Source organism: Odocoileus virginianus, chromosome 3, assembly GCF_023699985.2.
Source record: "Odocoileus virginianus isolate 20LAN1187 ecotype Illinois chromosome 3, Ovbor_1.2, whole genome shotgun sequence".
Classification (NCBI taxonomy): Eukaryota; Metazoa; Chordata; class Mammalia; order Artiodactyla; family Cervidae; genus Odocoileus; species Odocoileus virginianus.
Genome location: NC_069676.1, coordinates 18,535,945 through 18,557,972, shown reverse-complemented (window position 1 = coordinate 18,557,972; position 22,028 = coordinate 18,535,945). Strand labels below are relative to the sequence as shown.

The window sequence follows — 22,028 nt, the reverse complement described above, 5'->3', positions numbered from 1 at the left end:
AAAAAAGGAAACATGGCTTAAGGGAGGCATGCAGCTCAGTCGCTCTTGTGCTTAGGACTTGGCCTGACTTGCTCATGTGCCCACCAGGGGAGGGACGTGGACATAAGAGAAACTGAGAGTGCAGCCTCTAGGTTGTTTTGTGTGGAATCACTGTCTCCTGGAACTTGAGGCAAGGCAGTGTTTCCTTTGTAGGAAGGCACTGGAATCCTTTATGTATTTTATAGTCAAGGGTAAATTTGCTGTCAAATGTTACTGATGTTAAAGGCCTTTGCAAAGTAGGACTCTTAACCTTTGCCTCAAGATCATAAGGGTACTCTTTTATGCCTCCTGTAGAAGAGCATCATGGAACGTGTGTGTGTGTGAGCTCAGAACTGCTGAGCAGCAGCACTGGCTCAGGAATGTAGAGAATGTATGGAATTTTTACTTCCTATTATCATGAAAATAGAGAAAAAGAGTAGAAACTGGGCTGGTGATAACTATTACACAGAAAAGTTAAAATTAATGCATATTCAAAAGAAATACTTTATTCAGCCAGTTGGACTGTCCTTATGACCTGGAGTTCTTTAAGACAATATGGCTAGTTGGCCCTTGCAGCACACTGGGTTCCCACAGGCCCATTGGCCTGTCATATTTGGTTGGGGGAAAAGAAGGAAATATGTCCAGTCCTTCATTGTACGTTCTTAAAAATCATTTATTTATTTTTGCCCGCGCCATGTGGCAGTGCAGGATCTTAGTTCCCTGACTAAAAATTGAACCTGTGCTCTGTGATTTGCAAGTGCAGAGTCCTAACCACTGGACTAGGGAAGTCCCACCTTCATTGTGCTTTTATTCCTTTGAACCTCATTCAGGCTGACCTTGAGCTTCATGTGTTTATGAATGGTGTGCTGTAGGAAGAAGCTATAAAGTCTCTTGTGTCGCAAGGGGGTTGACAGTTCTTAAAATGCAAATATTGTAATGGACACATGTATATGTATGGATGGGTCCCTTCACTGTTTACCTGAAACAATCACAGCATTGTTAACTGGCTGTGCGTGCATGCTAAATTGCTTCAATCATGTCTGACTCTTTGAGATCCTACAGACTGTAGCCTGCCAGGCTCCTCTGTCCAGGAGATTCTGTAGGCAAGAATACTGGAGTGGGTTGCCATGCCCTCCTCCAGGGGATCTTCCTGACTCAGGGACTGAACCCATGTCTCTTATGTCTCCTGCATTAATAGGTGGGTTCTTTACCATTCAAAGCACCTGGGAAGCCCTTAATTGGCTGTACTGCAATATAATATGTTTTTGGTGTTAAGAAAATAAATAAAAGTTTCAAAAAATGGAAATATTGTTTTGTTTGTATAGTACTTTCATTTCTCCAACATGATTTGAATCCTTTGGTTAGAGAAGAGTGAGACTTGAAGTGGTCACAGTAGAAATGTAGAGGTAAGTTGAGTGTGTTAGTGGTAGTGGTTTAGTTGCTAGTCATGTCTGACTCTTGCAATCCCATGGACTGTAGCCTGCCAGGCGCCTCTATCCATGAAATTCCCCAGGCAGGAGCACCTGAGTGGGTTGCCATTTCTTTCTCCAGGGGATCTTACTGATCCAGGGATCAAACCCAGGTTTCCTGCATTGCAGGCAGTCTCCTGCTTTGCAGGCGGATTCTTTACCAACTGAATCACTAATCTATGAGGGCAGGAGTGTGGACATAAAGTTAGGAGGTGTGACGACTGAGTCACAGGGTGAATGTTTGGTGACCACAAAATCTTGTTTGAGCTTCCTGTGACTTGAGCCCAGTTGCTCAGTGTCATGAATCACATCCAAGCTCCTGTACATATTTTGGTTGTTTCAGGACTCGGTGGTCTTCGAGGATGTGGCTGTGAACTTCACCCTGGAGGAGTGGGCTTTGCTGAATTCTGCTCAGAAGGAGCTCTACAGAGACGTGATGCTGGAGACCTTCAGAAACCTAGCCTCAGTGGGTAAGAATGATGTCATTCTTTCACTTAGTTATTTAGAGACAAGCATATCTGGCACATCACTGTTCTGAGAAGTAGAATGTAGAAAGGAAATATGTTAACTAATAAGACAGAAGTGGTCACAACTACCATTGAATCTACCCACAAAAAATGTGATTCTGTGTATTAAACTGAGTTTTTCTTTTCTGTAAAGAAAGCTCCCTTAATATCACTAGTAGATACAGGTTTCAAGGGGCCTTGGAGCCAGTAAATTCTATTTTAGAACCTTGAGAGAAGTTTACTGTGTTTATTAAAGTGCTCACCATTTTGACCCCTTGTACTGTTTTTGATGAAGTCTTGACACAGATAAATGCCTCAGTTTGTTTCTTGACTAACAGGTAGCTTCTTTCTTGTAAGATTTGTTCCCTTTTTGCTTTCAGATGATGAGACTCAATGTAAGGCCAATGGGTCAGTTTCTCAGCGGGATATTTATGGGAATAAAATATCCAAAGAACATAAAATATCAAAGTTCACTGGAAATGATTCCTGGCCCTTTGTCTTAGGAAAAATTTGGGAAGAACTCAGCATTGAAGATCAGTACACATACCAGAGTAGACACCCGAGGTGAGTTGCACTCAGAGAAAGCAGTATTTCAGGAGGGAATCTTAGCATGTCACGAAGTTTAAAAAGCAAACAAAGCACACGTAAGCCTAGGTCAGATTTGTTTATTCATAGAGAGTTTCACGAAGATTTTTTTAAATTTGACATTCATGTTGTGCTAGAAACAGTTGAAAACAATCAGCAGGAGAGATCATGTTTAAGAAACACTTGTTTTTGTAATGGTTGCAGTTGAGCCCCCTTTCGTGGCATTGAGTTCATTCCACTTTAAAAGAAGTCAAATCAGTGAGAAAATTTACCCATTCAGTGAAATCCATGATAGTGTAATCCTGTGTGTATGTGTGTGTGTGTGCTCAGTCATGTCTGACTCTTTGCAACCCCATGGACTGTAGCCCATCAGGCTTCTCTGTCCATGAAATTCTCCAGGAAAGAATACTGAAGTGGGTAGCCATTTCCTCCTCTAGAGGGTCTTTCCGACTCAGGGATTGAACCCATGTCTCTTGTGTGTCCTGCATTGGCAGGTAAATTCTTTATCACTGCACCACCTGGGAAGCCCTGTAATCCTTGTACTTACTAATAAAGTGAAACCATTTATAACATGCTTCTCATGTTTAACAGAAATCATGTGGTGGAAAGACTCCATGAAAGTAATGATCATTGTGGGGAAGGCTTCAGTCAGATTCCAAATCTTAACCTGTACCAGAAAACTCTCACTGGAGTAAAACAGTATGAATACAGTGCATACAAAAAAGCCTTCATGCATTGTTCACTCAAGAATCACAGCACTGCTCGCACTGGACATAAGCCGTATCAGTGTCAGGACTGTGGGCAGGCCTACAGTTGTCATTCACACCTAAGGACACATGTGAGAATCCATAATGGAGAAAGGCCCTTTGTGTGTAAATTATGTGGAAAAACCTTTCCCCGTACTTCTTCCCTCAACCGGCATATCAGGATTCATACGGCTGAGAAAACCTACGAATGTCAGCAATGTGGGAAAGCCTTCATTGATTTTTCAAGTCTTACTAGTCACGTGAGAACTCACACTGGAGAGAAACCATATCAATGTAAGGCATGTGGGAAAGCTTTCAGCTACTCCTCAACTTTTCGAAGACACATGATAACACACACTGGAGAGAAGCCCTATAAGTGTATGGAATGTGGGGAAGCCTTCAGCTACTCCTCAACTTTTCGAAGACACATGATATCACATACCGGGGAGACACCACATAAATGTAAGGAATGTGGGGAAGCCTTCAGTTATTCCTCAGCTTTTCGAAGGCACATGATAACACACACGGGAGAGAAGCCCTATGAATGTAAACAGTGTGGGAAAACCTTCATTTATCTTCAGTCCTTTCGAAGGCATGAAAGGATTCACACTGGAGAGAAGCCCTATGAATGTAAGCAATGTGGAAAAACCTTCATCTATCCCCAGTCATTTCGAAGACATGAAAGGACGCACGGTGGAGAAAAACCCTATGAATGTGACCAGTGTGGAAAAGCATTCAGCCACCCATCCTCCTTTCGAGGACACATGAGGGTGCACACTGGAGAGAAACCTTACAAGTGCAGTCAGTGTGGGAAAACTTTCAACTGGCCCATATCCTTACGAAAACACTTGCGAACTCACACTAAGGAGAAACCCTATGAATGTAAACAGTGTGGAAGAGCCTTCAATTTGTCTGCTTGCTTTCGAGAGCATGTGAGAATGCATCCTGGAGACAAGTCTTATGAATGCAAGCTATGTGGGAAAGCCTTCTACTGTCACCTCTCCTTACAGAAACATATGAGAAGGCACACCGCCGAGAAGCTTTATGAATGCGAGCAATGCCAGAAAGCTTTCAGTTGGCCTGAACTTTTGCAACAGCATGTGAGAACGCATACTGCAGAGAAACCGTACGAATGCAAGGAATGTGGTAAAGTCTTCAAGTGGCCCTCATCCCTACCAATACATATGAGAATGCACACTGGAGAGAAACCGTACGAATGTAAGCAATGTGGGAAGGCCTTCAGTTGTTCCTCATCCTTAAGAAGACATGTGAGGATACATACTGTGGAGAAATACTACATGTGTAATGGAGAAAATCATCCTGCAAATGAATTCATGCACAGTGCTTCAGAAAATTCACACGAGGAGAGAAATCTTATAAAAGTTGAAAATCCGGTATTGCCTTTATGAGTCCCTCGTCATGGAAGTGGATCCATATGGAGTGTGTTTCTAGTTCTTTTTGATAAAAATTAACTGTTAAAGTACTCTCTTAACTATAGTACATAAATTTTGTAGGTAGTGGGTTTTTTTTTTTTTAATGTTTCAGGAAATAAAACATTTATCTTTCCAGTTGGACTCATGGGTGATGTGCAGTGTATTTTTAATATATACACTATATTAAATATATAGTTTAGAGCAACTACCCAATGTGGGGCTCAAACCCATGACCCTGGGTTAAAAGCCTGATGCTGTACTGACTGAGCTAGCCAGGCAGTTAAATATATACTTTAATATCTTAGTTGTTTAAATTGTCCTTTCAAGGGTCATTGGAAAAATGACCTTGTGGTATTTGTTGAAATTTTCCTACTGGCTTAGCGTGGCAGATACTGGATAATCAACTATTACATGTTTTCCACCATGGTATTGAGACAGCCTTTATTTATTTAGGCCAGTGGAGCCTTATTTCATTTTTCTTAAAAATGGTAGAAATTTGTAATTATGCAGAGTTCTTCAAAGTGTGTAGTCTCATGTGAATTGTTACTTTCAACTTTTATGCTTTGCTCTGTCTTTGCTTGTGATTGTGAATTAAAACTAGGTTTTTTATTTAAGAGACACTTATGATGTCACCATGAGATATCGAGTTCTGGATTGTGTTACATCAGCATGAGTAGTGTTAGGAACTACAGTTCCCTAGATCCCTTCCCTTTATGATTCTGTGTCCAAATATACTAGAAGCCTATTGATGTGAGAAACAGAAGGCAGAAGTGAAGCCATTACTAAGATTTTGCAGTTTGTTGTTGTTGTTTAGTTGCTCAGTTATGTCTGACTTTTTTGTGACCCCATGGACTGTAGCCCACCAGACTTCTCTGTCCGTGGGATTCTCCAGGCAAGAATACTGGACTAGGTTGCCATTTCCTTCTCCAGGGGATCTTCTTGACCCAGGCATGGAACCTATGTCTCCTGCATTGGCAGGTGGATTCTTTACCACTGAGCCACCAGAGAATCTATAGATACATTTACTTACCACTAAAATAATCATTTTGGTTTCCTGACTTACATTTTGAGGCATATTGTTGGGAAAAGGTCAAAGAGCTGCTTCTAGAACTGTTCCTTAAGATAGTAAGCCTGAGGCAACACTCACTTATGGAAGAATTTCAGAAATTATTGCTGCTCTCAAGTTCTGGGGGATACAAGGACTTTTTTTTTTTAACTAAACTTTTCTTTCAGTTTGGTTATTATAAAAGCTATGAAGGGGGAGTTTGAAATATCACAATCCTTTTAAGGTGCTTTTTAAAAACTTATAGTTGATTTATACAATGTGTTAACTTCCTCTATATAACAGTGATTCATTTATATATATGTGTATGTGTGTGTGTATTCTTTTCATTTTCTTTTCCATTATGGTTTATCACAGTCATTGAATATAGTTCCCTGTGCTATAGTAGGACCTGGTTTATATTATTATTGATACATTATTATTGGCTAAAGTCCTTATAGGCTAGTGCTGAAGTTCCAATTCAACCCCAGGTATTTTGATTGGCAAATAACCTGATACCCTATCAACTACATACACCCAAATCAGGTCATATGATTTAATTCTATTTGTGAACTTGCCTGACAGTGCAGTGATTAAGACTCTGTGCTTCCACTGCAGGGGCACAGGTTCATTCCTGCTTGGGGAACTAAGATCCTTCATGCCACATGGTGCCCCTACACCACCCCGACCCAAAAGGTATTTGAAAGTCATGCTACTATGCCCACCCTTGTCTTCAGATTCTGCAAGTGGCTCAGCCTCTATGGCTGTGTCATAGAACCACAAAAATCTGATGCATAGCAACCCAGGTTGGTATCCACTGGGGTCACATCCCCAGGCCACATGGCCCTGAAACCAGGCCCTCCAGAAGCTGCAGGAGTCATCATTTAAGAAATGTATCTAGGGCTTCCCTGCTGGCTCAGTGGTTAAGAATCTACCTGCCAACGCAGGAGACACATGTTTGATCCCTGGTCTGGGAAGATCCCACGTGCCAGGGAGCAGCTAAGCCCATGTGCAACAATTACTGAGCCTGTGCTGAAGCAGCAAGTGAAGCCACTGCAATGAGAAGCCACTGCACTGCAACTGGAGAAAAGCCTGCCGCAGCAAGGAAGACCCAACACAGCCAAAAATAAAGAATTTTTTAAAATGAAATTGTCTTATAAAAACAACTATATCTGATTTTTTAAAAAATCTATATAGACTTACTAAAGAGGAATCTTATTCACAGAGGGCTGCCAGAGGACCGAGGCTCGGGCCTGAGAGGGGCCAGCGTCTCCAACCACAGAGCAAAGGGCTTTTCCCATCTGTGTGAAGCGGGGCAGCAGGATGAAAGTTGGGCTAGTGAGGGGCTATGCGGATTCTGAGACCACTAGGACTGGACGGGGGCCTCCTGGGTACCTTGTCTAGAAAAGCTGACCCAGGGCTTTTTCAGAACCTCACTGTTGCTCAGACGGGGGTGGGGGGGTGAGGGGCTGCGATCCAGCGTTCCCATTCCCTGTGGGGAGAGAGCCTGATACCGTGGGCTATGAAATAGGACTCGAAAGAACTTGGTCAAGCCCATATTGGGAGCCGGGTCAGGAGAGCGGGGCCTCCTGGTGCCAGAGGCCACACGTCAAACACAGTGGGATCCTGGCTTATATAAGGACGTGAATGTCTTTGTTCTTAAAGAAATGGCACAGACCCACAATGACTTCACCCCCGGACCATTGGCCCCTGAGGTCACCAGGCTCTCCTGTCCCATCTCATCCAGTCCCGACCCTGGACAGGGGTCTCTCTGCGAGGCAAGTAAGTCAGGACTTCTCAATCCAGGTCCACCTGCCCGGGAACAAGTTCTGCTAGGAACCCACGTCCCGGGCTAGCGAGTCCAGGTATCTAGAAGGAGCCCGGGCAGGGATGGGCTGAAGCTGAAAACCGCACTTCCGCCCGGCATAAGCACTTGACGAAGGTTCAGACTAAACACTGAAGCCTGGAAGGACAGTAACACTGTCCAGTCAAGGGAGGCGGGGGCGAACCCAGGAGAATAACCAGAACTGCAGGGGAGGTGTCAGGGTAACAGAGGTCTGAACAACTGTCCAATCAGGGCCCGGAATCTTGCCTGAGCTTATCCTTTCGGAGTCCTGGGGTGAGTGTCAGGAGTACCATCCAATAAGATCGCCACTTCCCGGAGAACCATTCAATCAAGGGCTGCGGGGGCGGGTATTACGTACACAAGAAGCATCTGGGGGAGGAGTGCGTGGGACACCGTCCAATTAGAGGGCGGAGGCCCGGAACTCCGTCCAGTCAGGACCGGCGGCGGCCACCCTTCCCCCGCTCAGGCGTCTCTCGCTTCAGACCTGGGCTCTCCAGCAGGCATGAGGTGTGCGGCCCCAGGTGTCCTGTTTCCGTGGCCTCGCGGGCTCCGGGAAGGAGGCTCTGGAGATCCAGGAACTGGCAGATATGGTGAGTTCTCTGACCGGAGCCGGAGACCGGCTGGGGTTAATTAGGACCCGTTGGGAGCTGAGGCAGGCCCGGGTCTCCGGCGCCCGCTCCTCTAGATAGCGACCCAAGTCTCCCCCTCGACCCCGTTGTCCTGTCCCTTCCCGTCCCCTCTTGAGTGGAAGTCTCGGCCTGTGAATGCGCCCCTTGGGGATCCCGGGGAGGACCGGGTGACCCGGGCAGTGGTCAGGGGCTGGGGTAAGGGCACCGGTCCTTTTCATGTTTTCCTTTTCATGAGCTTATTGATCATTTCTATTTCTTCTTTGGAAGAGTGTCTGTTGAAATGTTAGGTATCAGCATCTCCTGGATGCCCTTTAGCATTTCATTCACTCTGTTTCTAGTTTGCTGAGTATTTTTATCAAGAAAAGATGATATGGGGTTGTTTTTCTTCCCTTTCTTAAAAAGCATTACGATGAGATATTTTGCATTTTTTTTTCCAAAAATTTTATTTATTTATTTTTGATTGTGTTGGGTCTTCACTGCTGCTGGGACTTTTCTCTAGTTGTGGCCAGCTGGGGCTACTCTCTAGTTGTGTGTGGGCTTATCATTGTGGTGGCTTCTCTTGTTGTGGTGCATGGGCTTATTTGCTCCACGGGATCAAACTAATGTCTCCTGCATTGGCAGGTGGATTGTTTACCACTGAGCCACTTGAGAAGCCCTTTCTGAGTCCTTTTCTTTTTTTTTTTTTTAATCTTTTTTTTGCCTATCCACACGGCATGTGGGATCTTAGTTCCCCAACTGTGGATCAAACCCATGCCCCCTGCATTGGCAAAGCAGTCTTTTTTTTTTCCCTTTGGTTGTGCCGGATCTTCGTGGCTGCTCTTGGGCTTTTTCTAGTCGCAGCGAGCAGAGGCTGCTCTTCATTGCCCAGGCTTCATATTGCAGTAGCTTTTCTTGTTGTGAAGCACAGGCTTTAGGCACTCGACCTCCAGTAGCTACAGCTCGTGGGCTCCAGAGTGCTGGCTCAGTAGTTACCCATGGGCTTAGTTGCTTCACAGCATGTGGGATCTTCATGGACCAGGGATTGAACCCGTGTCCCCAGCATTGACATGCAGATTCTTTGCTCCTGAGCCACCAGGAAAGTCCCAAAATTGATATGTTTTCACAGATACCTTTTCTGAGTCTACTGGGGTGATCGTGTAGTTTTTGTTCTTTATTAATAAGGTATATGATACCTTATTGGATGGAAGAGTCTGGTAGACTACAGTCCATGGGGTTGCTAAGAGTCAGACAAGATGGAGCAACTTCACTTTCACTTTTCACTTTCATGCATTGGAGAAGGAAATGGCAACCCACTCCAGTGTTCTTGCCTGGAGAATTCCAGGGACGGGGGGAGCCTGGTGGGCTGCCATCTATGGGGTCGCACAGAGTCGGACAGGACTGTAGCAACGCAGCAGCAGCAGCAGTAACTTTGTTTCTTTGAACCAAACTTTTTATTCCTGAAATAAATCCCACTTGGTCATGGTATTGAATCCTCTTTATATCTCTTTGGATTTGGATTGCTGACATTTTGTTGAGGATTTTTTTTTGTTTGTGTTTATATGGGATACTGCTCTGTAGCTTTCTTTATGTGTAATGTCTTTTTCTGGTTTTGGTATCAGCATAATGCTAGCCTCCTAGAAAGGGTTGGAAAGTGTCTCCCCACTATTCAATTTTGTATACGGATTCCCAATTATTAATACTATTGGTGTTTAACATCTTTTCATGTGGTTATTGGCCATTTGTATATCTTTGGAGAATTCTCTACTCACATTTATTGCCCCATTATTGAGTTGTCTTATTTGTCTTTTATTTTTTATTGTTGTCATGTTGTTTAGTCACTAAGTCATGTCTGACTCTTGCAACCCCATGGACTGTATCGTCCATCAGGCTCCTCTGTCCATGGGATTTCCCAGGCAAGAATACCGGAGTAGGTTGCCATTTCCTTCTCCAGGATTGTTGTTATGCGAATTTTTCACATACATTTCTGATATAGTGCTCTCATCAAGTATGTGATTAGCAAACTCAGTTGCAACCCTAGTTGAAGTAACTTTGCCTTCTTTGTAGCTGATGTTTGGGATTTCTTTTTTCTTCACATCTTGAACCCATATTTTTTTTGCTTAAAAAAACTCTAGTTTTTAGTTTTTTACTTGTTATCTTTTTATATCAATGTAGAGTAATCCCATATTTCTCTAAATACAATAATTAGGTTCTTCATTCTCCCTCTTAGAGTCTTTCTTACCCAACAGATGTGCTGAGCCCTGCATCCTGGATGGCCTGTATACCCTCAGTGTCCACCTCATCACAGGAGGGGTTGTGTCTCTGCCTCTGTCGTATATGAGGGGTCCAGACCAGACTGCTTCTTGCTGTTGCCTTTAGGTTCATGGTTATTCAGATCCAGAAGCACTGATGTTCTGATTCCAGTTCTTGAAGGTGACAAGACTGATAACTTTCGACCAAGCCAATGTCCATTTCCATGTTATCTGAATGATGGTTTCATTTATCAGTCTTTACCATGCCTCAGAATCTATTATCTCAGTAAGAACAGTTCTTTTTAGTCCTGTCTGCATTAGTCCATGTCTACTGTTGCTGTCACATTTTGCTTCAGTGTCCAGCACTTTGCATCACTGAGGAACCTGCATTGGATTTGCTGGTGTGTGGTCATTTCCCACAAGAGTGTGAGTTCAGGAGTCCTAGAAATTGAATCCAGTTCCCACCTGTTGGCCTCCCCATCCTCCCACACTCAAGGGTGAAAGGGGAGCCTCACTGACCCAGAATATATGACTCTTTCAGGACTCAGTGGTCTTTGAAGATGTGGCTGTGAACTTCACCCTGGAGGAGTGGGCCATGCTTGACCCTGGTCAGAGGAAACTCTACAGAGATGTGATGCTGGAGACATGCAGGAACCTGGCCTCTGTGGGTGAAGACAGCTTCCTCCCCGCACTAAGTCTTTAGGGAACAGTTATTTCTTACAATGTCGTTTCTTACGAGGGACAGGGATGGAAATATGTTGGAAAAAAGACAGACATGGCCCCTGTCATTATAGAACCTACCTGTAATCAGGTTTTGCCTTTCCATGAAAATAGTTTCATGCATTGATTGACTTTTTGTCACTCTTGAGCAGAATCTCAAGGTTCCCTAATTTGGACAGTGAGAGAAGCATAATGGTTTCACCCTGTTAAAGTTACACTTGTCAATACACATTTGACACGTTGATCTTGCTGCAGTTAAACCCACACTGACCCATTGTCAGTGACATGAGGACTGTAGAATCAGCCCATCTCATGGACAGCTTGCTGTTCTCCACCCTCCCCATGAGGAACTTTCTCCACTAGCAGGATGGCAGCCACACACTATCCAACATCCCAAGGGCTGCTGGGTCTGTGGACACAGGCCTCGCCCAGGACCTCTGTACCTGAAATCACCAGGGAGCTCACCTCTTGGGAGGAGCAGGTTCTGGATAAGGCAGCGATGTTTGGACATACCCATTAGGAACATGACTAGGTCTCTGAGAAGGTGATGGGTATAATTAACCTGGCTTCCCTCTTGGAGTTTTCATCCATCCTTGCCCACTCAAGAAGTCTTTTTGTACCTCTCTGTACAAAGGGAGGATTTGGGAAAGTGCGTTTTGCCCCATTTCTTCCTACTTTCCTTCTTTGATAATATTGATCAGATATCAGTCTCCATTCTTTTTGAAATATCTGAGTGAACAAAGCTGCCACTTTGACTCATTTTTCCTGTGATGGCCAAAATTCCAAATAGTCAAGGTCTTCTTTGTCCCCATGTCTATTTTCCCTTATAAAATTTGTTTACATTTTTGAATCTGTATATGGAAAGTAATCTACATATGGTTTCTTTTCTTTCCTTCATCCCACTGTTTCTTTCCTGAGAATTTAGTTACACTACCAATTGTTACAGGTTCTTGCCTTCAAGTTAAAACTAGATCGAGTACTCAGTGTGATATTTTGAAGAATGAACTGTGCAGTGAAGAGAAAAAACTAAGAATCACAAGAAATGATTTCTGGTCTGTTTTTGGGGAAAACTGGATGTTTCTTGACATCGGAGGTCACCAGACCCTAGAAAGGGATTGGAGGTGAGTGGCACTGCCATGGTGGCTGGGGGATACCTGCAGCCTGTGAGACTCACTTGAAACTAAAGGAAAGGTGTAAACCTAGCTAACCAAATTTGTACTTAGAAAAATTTCAAAAGAAAATACTTTCCTAAATTTGATGTTGAGTATCTAAATCATAATGAGGTTGGAAACAAAATGATGGCCAAGATACCCTGTATTTAAGAAACACAGAAAATGTTGACTCTGTTTTAGCCCTCAGCCAGAGCATTAAACTTGTTGCACTTTGTCACAATGCAGAGAGTATAAAAAATATGCTCATTCATTGAAAATGGCAAATATGTAGTCAAAATAATAATGAGCAATCATCAATAAATCATTAGTGAAGAAATCACTTATAATCATTCATCTCTAATACTGTGTTTCCCATTTTGAACAGAAATCATTTGGTGGAAAAGCTTTTCATAGATAATGAAGGTCATCACTGTCTGGAAGCCCTGAACCAAATTACAGATTTTACTGTGCATAAAGGATATTGGCCTGGAATTCAACCCTGTAAATGCACTAAGTGTGGAAAAGCCTACAGGGGTTGTTCTTTCCAAAATCAGCAGAGATCTCTCCCTGGATACAGACATTATCCATGTGAGGAATGTGGGGAAGCCTGCAGCTGTGTCTCATGCCTAAGCCCTCCTAGGGGAACAGACATTGTAGAGGAACCTAATAAATGTCAGGATGCTGGGAGAACATGTAAGAGATGCGTGAAGAGTCATGGTAGTAGATGGTCTTCAGATTGTAAGAAATCTGGAAACGCTCTCGCTTTTTCCTCATCCTTTAAGGGACATGAGAGAGGTCAGCCTGGACAGAAAACTCACATGTGTAAAGTCTGCGGGAAATCCTTTACCTATCATCCGTACCTTGCACGGCACTTGAGAACTCACACTGGAGAAAAACACTGTGAGTGTGAGGATTGTGAGCAAGCCCTCCAATATTCCTCATCCCTGGTTGGACATATGATGATACACACCACTGACAAACCTTATGTGTGTAAGAAATGTGGGAAATCCTTCAGTTGTCCCAAATACTTCAGAAGACACATGAAAACACACAGCGGCATGAAACCCTATGAATGCACAGAATGTGGCAAAGCCTATAGCTCCTCCTTATCCCTCAGGGAACATGCAGGAACACACAGTCAGGAGAAGCCCTGTGAATGCCAGCACTGCGGGAAAGCCTTCAAGCATCAGAGATATAAAAAGCACATGAGGATGCACAGTGGAGCAAAGCCTACAGCTGCTCCATGTCCCTCCGGGAACATGAGAGAACACACACGGGGGAGAAGCCCTTTGGATGTCCACTCTAAGGAAAAGCCTTCATGCGTCAAGCCTCCCTTCGTGGACACCTGAGGACACATAGCAGGGAGAGAGCCTACACATGCATGCAGTGCCAGAAAGCTTTCCATTAGCCCTCCTCCTTAAGGAAGCATGTGCGAATGCACAATGAGGAGAGGCCCTACGCATGTCAGCAGTGTGGGAAAGCTTTTTGGTCCCCCACAAACCTTCGAGGACACATGAGGACACACACCGGGGAACAACACTGAACACCAGGCCTCTGGGAGAGACTTCATTTTCACTTCAGACTTGGAATGTGAGCAGTGCCCTGAAGCAGAACCTTGTGAATGGGACACTGTGGGAAAACCTTCAGCTCTTCACTTGTTTCATACACAAAAACTCAGGGCGTGACAGAAATCTCTTAATGGATATAAATATGGTTTTCCCTTCCTAAGTGCCTCATCCTCAATAGGGATCCCAGGGTATTCATTTCTAGTTCACGTTGCTAATCTGAACACTTAAGGTAAATATCTCTCTGTCGCCTTCATCCGTACTAGTTATATTTTGTTACCTTTGATTTTACATCATCATGCAGTCATATAAAGTTTATCTCATTTCTATTACAATGTGTTTTGGGTGGGAGGACTATGTCTCTTGGCTTGGGGGAATCTTAGTTTTCTAACCAAGCATGATATCTGTGCTTCTGCAGTGAAAGTGCAGAGTCCTAACCATTGGACCGCCAGAAAATTCCTGTTACAATGTCTTTTTAAAAATTATTTATTCATTTATTTTTGACTGTGTTGGGTCTTCATTGCTGTGAGAGGGATTTCTCTGGTTGTGGCGAGTGGGGGCACTCTCTTGTTGCAGAGCATGGGCTCAGTAGTTGTGATGCACAGGCTAAGTTGCCCCAAGGCATGTGGGATCTCCCAGGACCAGGAAATGAACCCATGTCCCCTGCACTGGAAGGAGGACCCTTAACCATTGGACCACCAGGGAAGTCCCTACAAAGTCTTTTGAACCCGGGGTGTAAGTGGTTTTCAATTTTCATTTTGTGTGTATGCATGTGTGCAACTTGGTATGTTTAGGTGAAAAGTTTTTGATTCTTTCTTTGTTTTATATTCCCAGTATGCAGTCATGATATGAGGTCTGTATTGTTGAAAAGTATTTCCTGGTCCATTGTTAGTCATACAAGAATTTTCTGACTCAGTATTTACCCTCCCGTAGAGCCTTTATACTGAAAGTTGTGTCTTCTATGTTTCTTTGTAGACAATGGATACCATATCTGTGTTCTTCACAGTAATCAGTAATTGTGGAAGGTCTTGAAAGGCCTTCTGCCTTGCCTGGGAATGTTTGTAATATGGCCTCTTCATTGTCCTTGACCTCGGTTAGAAATTGGACACAAAACACTGAGTTAAGAAGAATGACTTGTTGGCATGGAGATGAAAGCTGATGATTCTACTGAACTGTGTTGTCATCTTGGGTAAGGTGGGAAACTGTATATCCAGAGTCCTTCTGTTAGTGATTCTGAGTTAAAGTTCTTGAGAAGAGGAAGATGCATGAAGTCTGGAGCTGAAGTGAGGAAGCCATGATTCTCAGCTCTTCTGTACCATCAGGAGACAGAGCTGCAGGGCAGCCTGGTGGCCTGAGCTTCAACACTGCTTTCTCACTTCTGGCTCTGCCTGTGTGGAACAGCCCCGGTCAGACACATGTTTGATGTTAGTTCCTGCTGGGCAGCAGCGTGGACTCTGCTCAGCAATGTAGACAAGGCTGCTCATCATGGGTCCTCTTTGGTTTTCAGGTTCACACATTTCCCTGCATGTTCCTGTGGCTTTTGGGGGTCCATCAGGCCACTTCTTCAGGCTTCAGAAGATCCCTCAGTGATTTTCTCATATCCTGTGATCCTCTTCACTTCCAAGGATTCTAATTACATGATTTTTGTGGGAAACATCTTGTTCCTCTAATAGGGGATGTTTCCTTCTTCCACCATGGCAGATGTAATATTGCAGCCACAGATGCAGGAAACCTGCTCCCCTAGTTGCGTTATAAGAGGCTGTAATGACCCTGCATTTCTTGTTCCTCAATACTTCCAAGACTGAGATAAGCTCCTGTGAATATATATAGCAGTTTGTGGCGTTTTCTTTTACAGGGGTCTGCTCTGTAAATGATTAGCCCAGTATGTTTAATTAGTCCATTTTTATATGTGATTTCCCGTTGCTTTATATGTGATCACCCAGGATGATTTAAAACAATGTGCATTGAAAAATCAAGTTCAGGAACTTCTCTGGTGGGCCAGTGGCTGAGATTCTGAGCTCCCAATGCAGGGGGCCTGGGTTCGATCCCTAGTCAGGAAACAAGATCCCACATGTCACAATTAAATATCCTGTGTGCTGAACTAAGACCTGGCACAGCCAAATAAATAATTTTTTTTTTAATAATCTGATTTAAAGTGTTAGAGGGGTACCTACTGAATGCTTATTTGGAGGCTGTGAATCTGTACCTGCTTGTTTGGAGGCCGTGAATCTGTATCTGTCTTGTGTGCCTTTAGGGGCTGGCCATGTGTGGCCACAAGAAGGGGATCCAGGAAGGCCCAAGAAAAGCTTAACTGTATTCAGGGCCTAGTGACATAATCACTGTGCAACAAGACAGGGGTGTCACTTGGGGAGCACCAAGGCAGCTATCTCACTTGAGCCACAGGGGAGCAGAGCATATAAGGACCCGTGGGCAAACATCTGTATTCGTCAGGGGCATAATTGTTCGTTTGAGCCTAGAATGCATGGCGTAGGAGGGACAGTAAATATCTAGCACCAGATTATGATTGTGGACTTAGAAATAAAGGCTTAATTGGAGTCAGGACCCTTAGAAAATGGAAGAGAAAAAGTGGGTGTTTGGTTTGAGGACTTGCTTGATTGACCTGCCTGGTGATCACAAGCTCCTCACTGGTTGCCCAACAAGCCCCTCTGCACTGGCCCGTCTGTGTATGGTGGCTCCAGATCCTGAGAGTAATTGGTTTCTTCACTCACTAGTACCTTCCAAACATCATACAAGTTAGGCTGTTGGTGAATTCTAGCCTGGAATCATAGAGATGGGGATTCTAGGAAATATACCTCCCAGTCATACGCACAATGAAAAAAACAATCCAGCACAAACATATCTACCTTTTGGCTTCATTGACCTTTCACAATCATACCAAGAAATGTAGCACAGTGATGGGTGAGAGGGCTTCCCTGGGGGCTCAGACAGTAAAGAATCTGCCTGCAATGCAGAGTTCAATCCCTGAGTCAGGAAGATCCCCTGGAGAAGGAAATGGCAACCCACTCCAGTATTCTTGCCTGGAGAATCCCATGGACAGAGAAACCTGGTGGGCTACAGTCTGTGGGGTCACAGAGTTGGACATGACTAAGCAACTCAGCATGCACTCATGAGGGGGTGAGAGGGATATGGAGAAGATTTAATTCATTCATTCAGTCTCTCCAGTGAATATTATAACAGAAGAGTAAACTATTTCAGCTAACACTGGCAGTTGATACCTAAATAGATTATTAAACTATATACAAGGACATGTATGTACTGTGGCCAGCACAGCAGGTAAGGATCAAAAGTGGCCGACACAGTTTGGAAAAAAGAAACTAGAGACAGAATTAAAGTTTCAAAGATGGGAGTGGGGGACTCAAGACCTCTAGGATCAAGAACCTTGTTCCTCAGAGCCACATCCCTTTTATTTAGTGTTTTGGCAAGCAGGAAATATCTGTTGTGCTATAATAAAATCAGCCTCTTGTGTCCCCGGTCACATCTCCCATTTTATTGATTACTTTGACCTACCTCTGTTATTTTTTTGTACAAGGGGTATCACCCAGCTGGAGGTCATAGACCCGCATATGCTCTGGAAAAACATCTTGGTATGTGCACAAGCAGCATTCTGAACTTGCGCTGACCCAGCATTCCAAGGTCCACACTTTTTTCCCTTTGCTTAGCAGGGCATGATGACCCCAACTAATCAACCCGATGTACTTTTGTTTGGATTATACTTAATTGTTATATCTTGCTTTTATTCTTTTCCCACAGTGATTTTCTCATGGCTTAGCCAGAGCAACAGTGGCTGACTATTAACCCATGCATGTATGCATATATACTGAATTCAGTAATATCTCCTCCCTCCCTCCTGCCTCATCACCACCAATTTCATGTCTACCTGGAATCTCTTATACAACCTGTGGATTTAAAAGATATTCACAACCTAAAAGTTGAGAGTTTTGTTTATCCAGAGGGAATTTTAGGGACTTAAACCCTGGAGGCAGCATCTCAAGTAAACCTGAGAGAACTGCTCCAAAGAGGTGGGAGGAGGAGCCAGGTTATATAGAAGTGTTGCAACAAAGGGCAGGTAGGCAGAACATCAAAAACTGACTGTTAATTGAAGAAAATAAAATATCCCAAGTTAAGAAATTAAGCACTTTTCTGTGTACGAGAAGCAAAAGCCTGGGCTCACTGAAATCACTCCTTTGATATGCATCTCAGCTACCTGGGGCCAGTATCCTGTGTTTTCACATCCTGAGTTCTTCAGGGCTCACTGTGGGGAGTGGATGCAGTCTGATGGCTGATAGATGGCAGATATTCTTCTTCCTGATTTCCTTCAGGTTCAGTGGCTGTCACTGGAGGACTGCAATCACTGACGACTGACATCCTTGTTTACTGATATGGTAGGAAATACTCCTTTTCTCAAACCTGATTTGGAAATAAGGAATGTGCAGATGTAATCAGGGTGTGGCCATAATGGATTGGAGTAGGTCGTAATCCAATGATGTGTATTGGGACACAGACACCTGCCCAGGAGACAGACATAGCTTAGCTGTGTAAAATCAGAGCAGAGGTTGATGCGATCTTCCTTTTATTTATTTATTTTATTTTTGGCAGCACTGGATCTTTGTTGCTTTTTCAACAGGCTTTCTCTAGTTGAGGTGAGCTGGGTCTGCTCTTCATTGTGGTGCTTGGGCTTCTCATTGCAGTGGCTTCTGCTGTTCGGAGAACAGGCTTTAGGACCACAGGCTCTAGGTACATGGGCCTCAGTAGTTGCAGCACATGGGCTCAGTAGTTACAGCTCTCAGGCTCTAGAGCATGGGCTCAGTAGCTGTGGTGCTCTGACTTAGTTACTCTGAGTCATGTGGGATCTTCCCAGACAAGGATCGAACCCGTGTCCCCTGCATTGGCAGGCGGATTCTTTTCCACTGCACCACCAGGGACGTCCCTGGTGTGATCTCTGTACAAGACAAGGCATGCAAAGGATTGTCGGCAGTCTCCAGAAATCTGGAGACATGCCTGGAACAGGTTCCTCCTCAGAGCCTCCAGAAGATCCAGCTCTGCTAACAACTTCATCGGTTAGGTCCAGCCTCCCAAACTGTGAGAAAATAAATTATTGTTGATTTCAGCCCCGCTGTCTCCAGTGCTTTTTTGGGCGGCCCAAGCAGACTAATGCAGCTCCTAAGGCAGGAGTGGGCCTTGGGTACTTGAGGGACAGGGAGATGCCAGTGTTTCTAGAGGAGAGTGGGATGGGTGCAAGAACAGCAGGGGCAAGAAGAGAGCACTGTGTGTAGGCAGGCATGTCATGTCCTGATGCCTGGCTCTGAAGGCACTAGCAACACAAGACAAAATAGATCAATTGGACTCCATGGAAATTAAAATGTTTTGTGCATTAAAGGACACTATTAAGAGTGAAAAGACACCCTACAGAATGAGAGAACCCGTTTTTGAATCGGATATGTGACAAGGTTTTATTATCCAGAATACCTGAAACAACTTTGTATAACAAAATGCCAATGATTCAGTTTTTAAAAAAAAAAAAGTGGGAAAAGAACTTGAATTTACTTTTCTCCATGTGAAAGTGATATTCACTCAGTCAAGTCTGATTCTTTGCAACCCAATGGACTGTAGCCCACCAAGTTGCTCTGACCATGGGATTCTCCATGCAGGAATACTGGAGTGGGTTGCCAGGGATCAAACCTTCATCTCTCATGTCTCCTGCATTGGCAGGTGGGTTCTTTACCACTAATGCCACCTGGGAAGTCCCCTAATCATTGTACTACCAGGGAATTCCCAGACAGAATGTATTCTAGTGGTGACCAGAAGGTGGGGTTACCAAGGCTATACTGGTCTTATCATTTGTTTTTAAATGAGTATACAATTCAAATTCTGTAATGGTTAGCCTCTTAAGAGCGAAAGTCAGTGGCTTTTTGTACATGGCATAGCTGTACATCCATTGCTATACAATTTTAAAAAGGAAGTGCAGCTGTTCACATTTCAAAATTCACAGACTGACTAAAAGCTGGTATGATATGAATTTCCCTGCAGTATAACACACATACCTGAGGCTTGTGATATCTCAGTGACACAAAGTTGATAACCTTACACTGGACATACAAGCCAAAATTATTGGCATGCAACATGCATCTTTAAGCTGTTACCCCATACCAAAACCTTACAAGGTATAGCTGATGGACTAAAAGCACTGAATCCTTTGGACTGGGTAAAAGGCATAGATGGCAGGCTTGTAGGCTGCTTATAGGCTTGTATCTTTTTGTTGTTTTTTAATAATCTTGTGTTTAGTCTTCAGATGCACAAGAAAAGTCCTCAGAAAATTAATGAAGAAAGAAGTGGCCCAGTCAGCCTACCTACTGTTACAAAAACAAAAAGGGGGAAATGTGGGAAAACATTCTCCAGATGTCTTTGCAAAAACCATGAGAAAAAATAACAGGAAACAGCAACAAAAAATAACCAGAGTATATGGGCTGATTGGCTGGAGTCAGAGTGACCTGCTTGAGCAGATGGAGAGAGAGGAGTGCGGACTTAGCAATGCCCCGTCAGCGCAAGTCAGAAAGCTGCTTGCACACGCACTGGTTGTTTCTCTGATGTTCCTGCGGAAATCTTTGGTCCCAGCCATATGGTGCCCTTTGTACAGAAAATAACAAGTTCAAAAGAAAAACATAAACTGGGGACGTGACCAGGAACATGGGAAACTTATGTTATCTTAAAAAACAGATGCTTTCTGCATACCAAGAGGCTCGATATAAGTGCTGCGGCATTGAATGTCGGGGCTCTTGATCCTTGAGTTCCCTGGTCCCATCTTTCTATTCTGTCTGTGGTGTTTTGTTTTTTTTTTTTGTCTGTGTTTTCTTATGCCCTGCCGGCACCCATCTCTCGCTCTATGTTGCTGAGCTGGACTCAGCAATGGTGACCTTAGTCCACACCGTGTCCTGACACTGAAGGTCGCCAAATTGATGAAACAGATATTCATCTATTGAGGTCTGGGGAAGTCATTCTGATGCATACCTGATTCAAGTCAAAAGTGAAAGTGTTAATGGCTCAGTCATGTCCAACTCCCTGTGACCCCGGGACTATAGTCCACCAGGCTTCTGTCTCTGGAATTCTGGATTGTGTAGCCTTTCCCTTCTGCAGGGATCTTCCCAATCCAGGGATCGAACTCTGATCTCCAGCATTGCAGGTGGATTCTTTACCATCTGAGCCACCAGGGAAGACTGATTTAAGTCGAATTTTTTGTTAAAACAATGTTTGTGGCCTATTGAACATGCATTGTCCATCAGCTTTAAATTATTAAAGCACCCACTGACCAAAAGTAAAATGTGTTTTAAAAATAAAGATTAGGGGCTTCCCTGGTGGTCCAGTGGTTAAGAATCTGCCTTGTAATGCAGAGGACACAGGTTCAATCCCCTGTCTGGGAAGATCCCACATGCCCAGGGGCAACTAAGCCCAGGGGCCACAACTAATAAGCTGGAGTGCCCGAGAGTCCACGCTAAGCAAGAGATGCCACTACAATGAGAAGCCCTCGAACTGCAACTCGAGAGTAGACTCCACTTGCAGCAACTAGAGAAAATCTGCAAACTCCAAGGAAGCCCTGGCACAAAAATAAAAATACAACAATACATTTTTTTTTTTTTTTTTTAATGAAGATTAGCTGCCTCCCTTCCTGGGGCATCAATGCTGGTTCTCCTTCCATATAAGACTGTTTGCTTTTTTAAATCTTGGAAGAATGTTGCCCTGACTTGTTTGATGTACTATGTTCTGACAAGAGAGGAAACTGTGCTAAAAACCGTGCTTCTCCTGAGCAGTTCCTCTGAGTTATCCGAGAAGCTGTCTTAAGGGCTGTGGTCTTCAGTTTGGCTTAAATAAAAGTGTTTATTTGCTTAATTTTATTTCCATCAGCAAAGCGCTATGACCCGTATTTTCTCGTCCACATTCCGTGAACGGAGCAATCTGCAGGGAAACTGAGTCTGGACTTCCGGGTGCAGGAGAAGGACACAGGGGAACCGCGGAGCGGACACCATGGGGTCCGCCGCCCCCGGAACTGGCTGTGCGCGCAGCCCAAGTCCCAGGTG

At 44.0% G+C, this 22,028-nt stretch overlaps 1 protein-coding gene and 1 long non-coding RNA gene across 2 annotated transcripts in view; both read left to right on the top strand.

Annotated features, from left to right (window-relative positions):
- The window catches only part of LOC110138374 (zinc finger protein 555), a 34,107-nt gene extending 29,381 nt beyond the window's left edge, over positions 1–4,726 (top strand). Inside the window, 3 exon segments of the mRNA XM_070465010.1 lie at positions 1,831–1,957; positions 3,170–4,569; positions 4,572–4,726. Of these exon segments, the coding sequence (XP_070321111.1) occupies positions 1,831–1,957; positions 3,170–4,569; positions 4,572–4,630 (1,586 nt within the window). The 3' untranslated portion in view covers positions 4,631–4,726.
- A 2,583-nt stretch (positions 4,727–7,309) lies between these two features.
- Positions 7,310–21,859, top strand: LOC110138375 (uncharacterized). The gene is made up of 5 exons (XR_011486755.1): positions 7,310–8,235; positions 11,044–11,166; positions 12,169–12,343; positions 12,759–14,170; positions 14,914–21,859. It is a non-coding gene; the product is annotated as an uncharacterized lncRNA (long non-coding RNA).
- Positions 21,860–22,028: the final 169 nt, after the last annotated feature.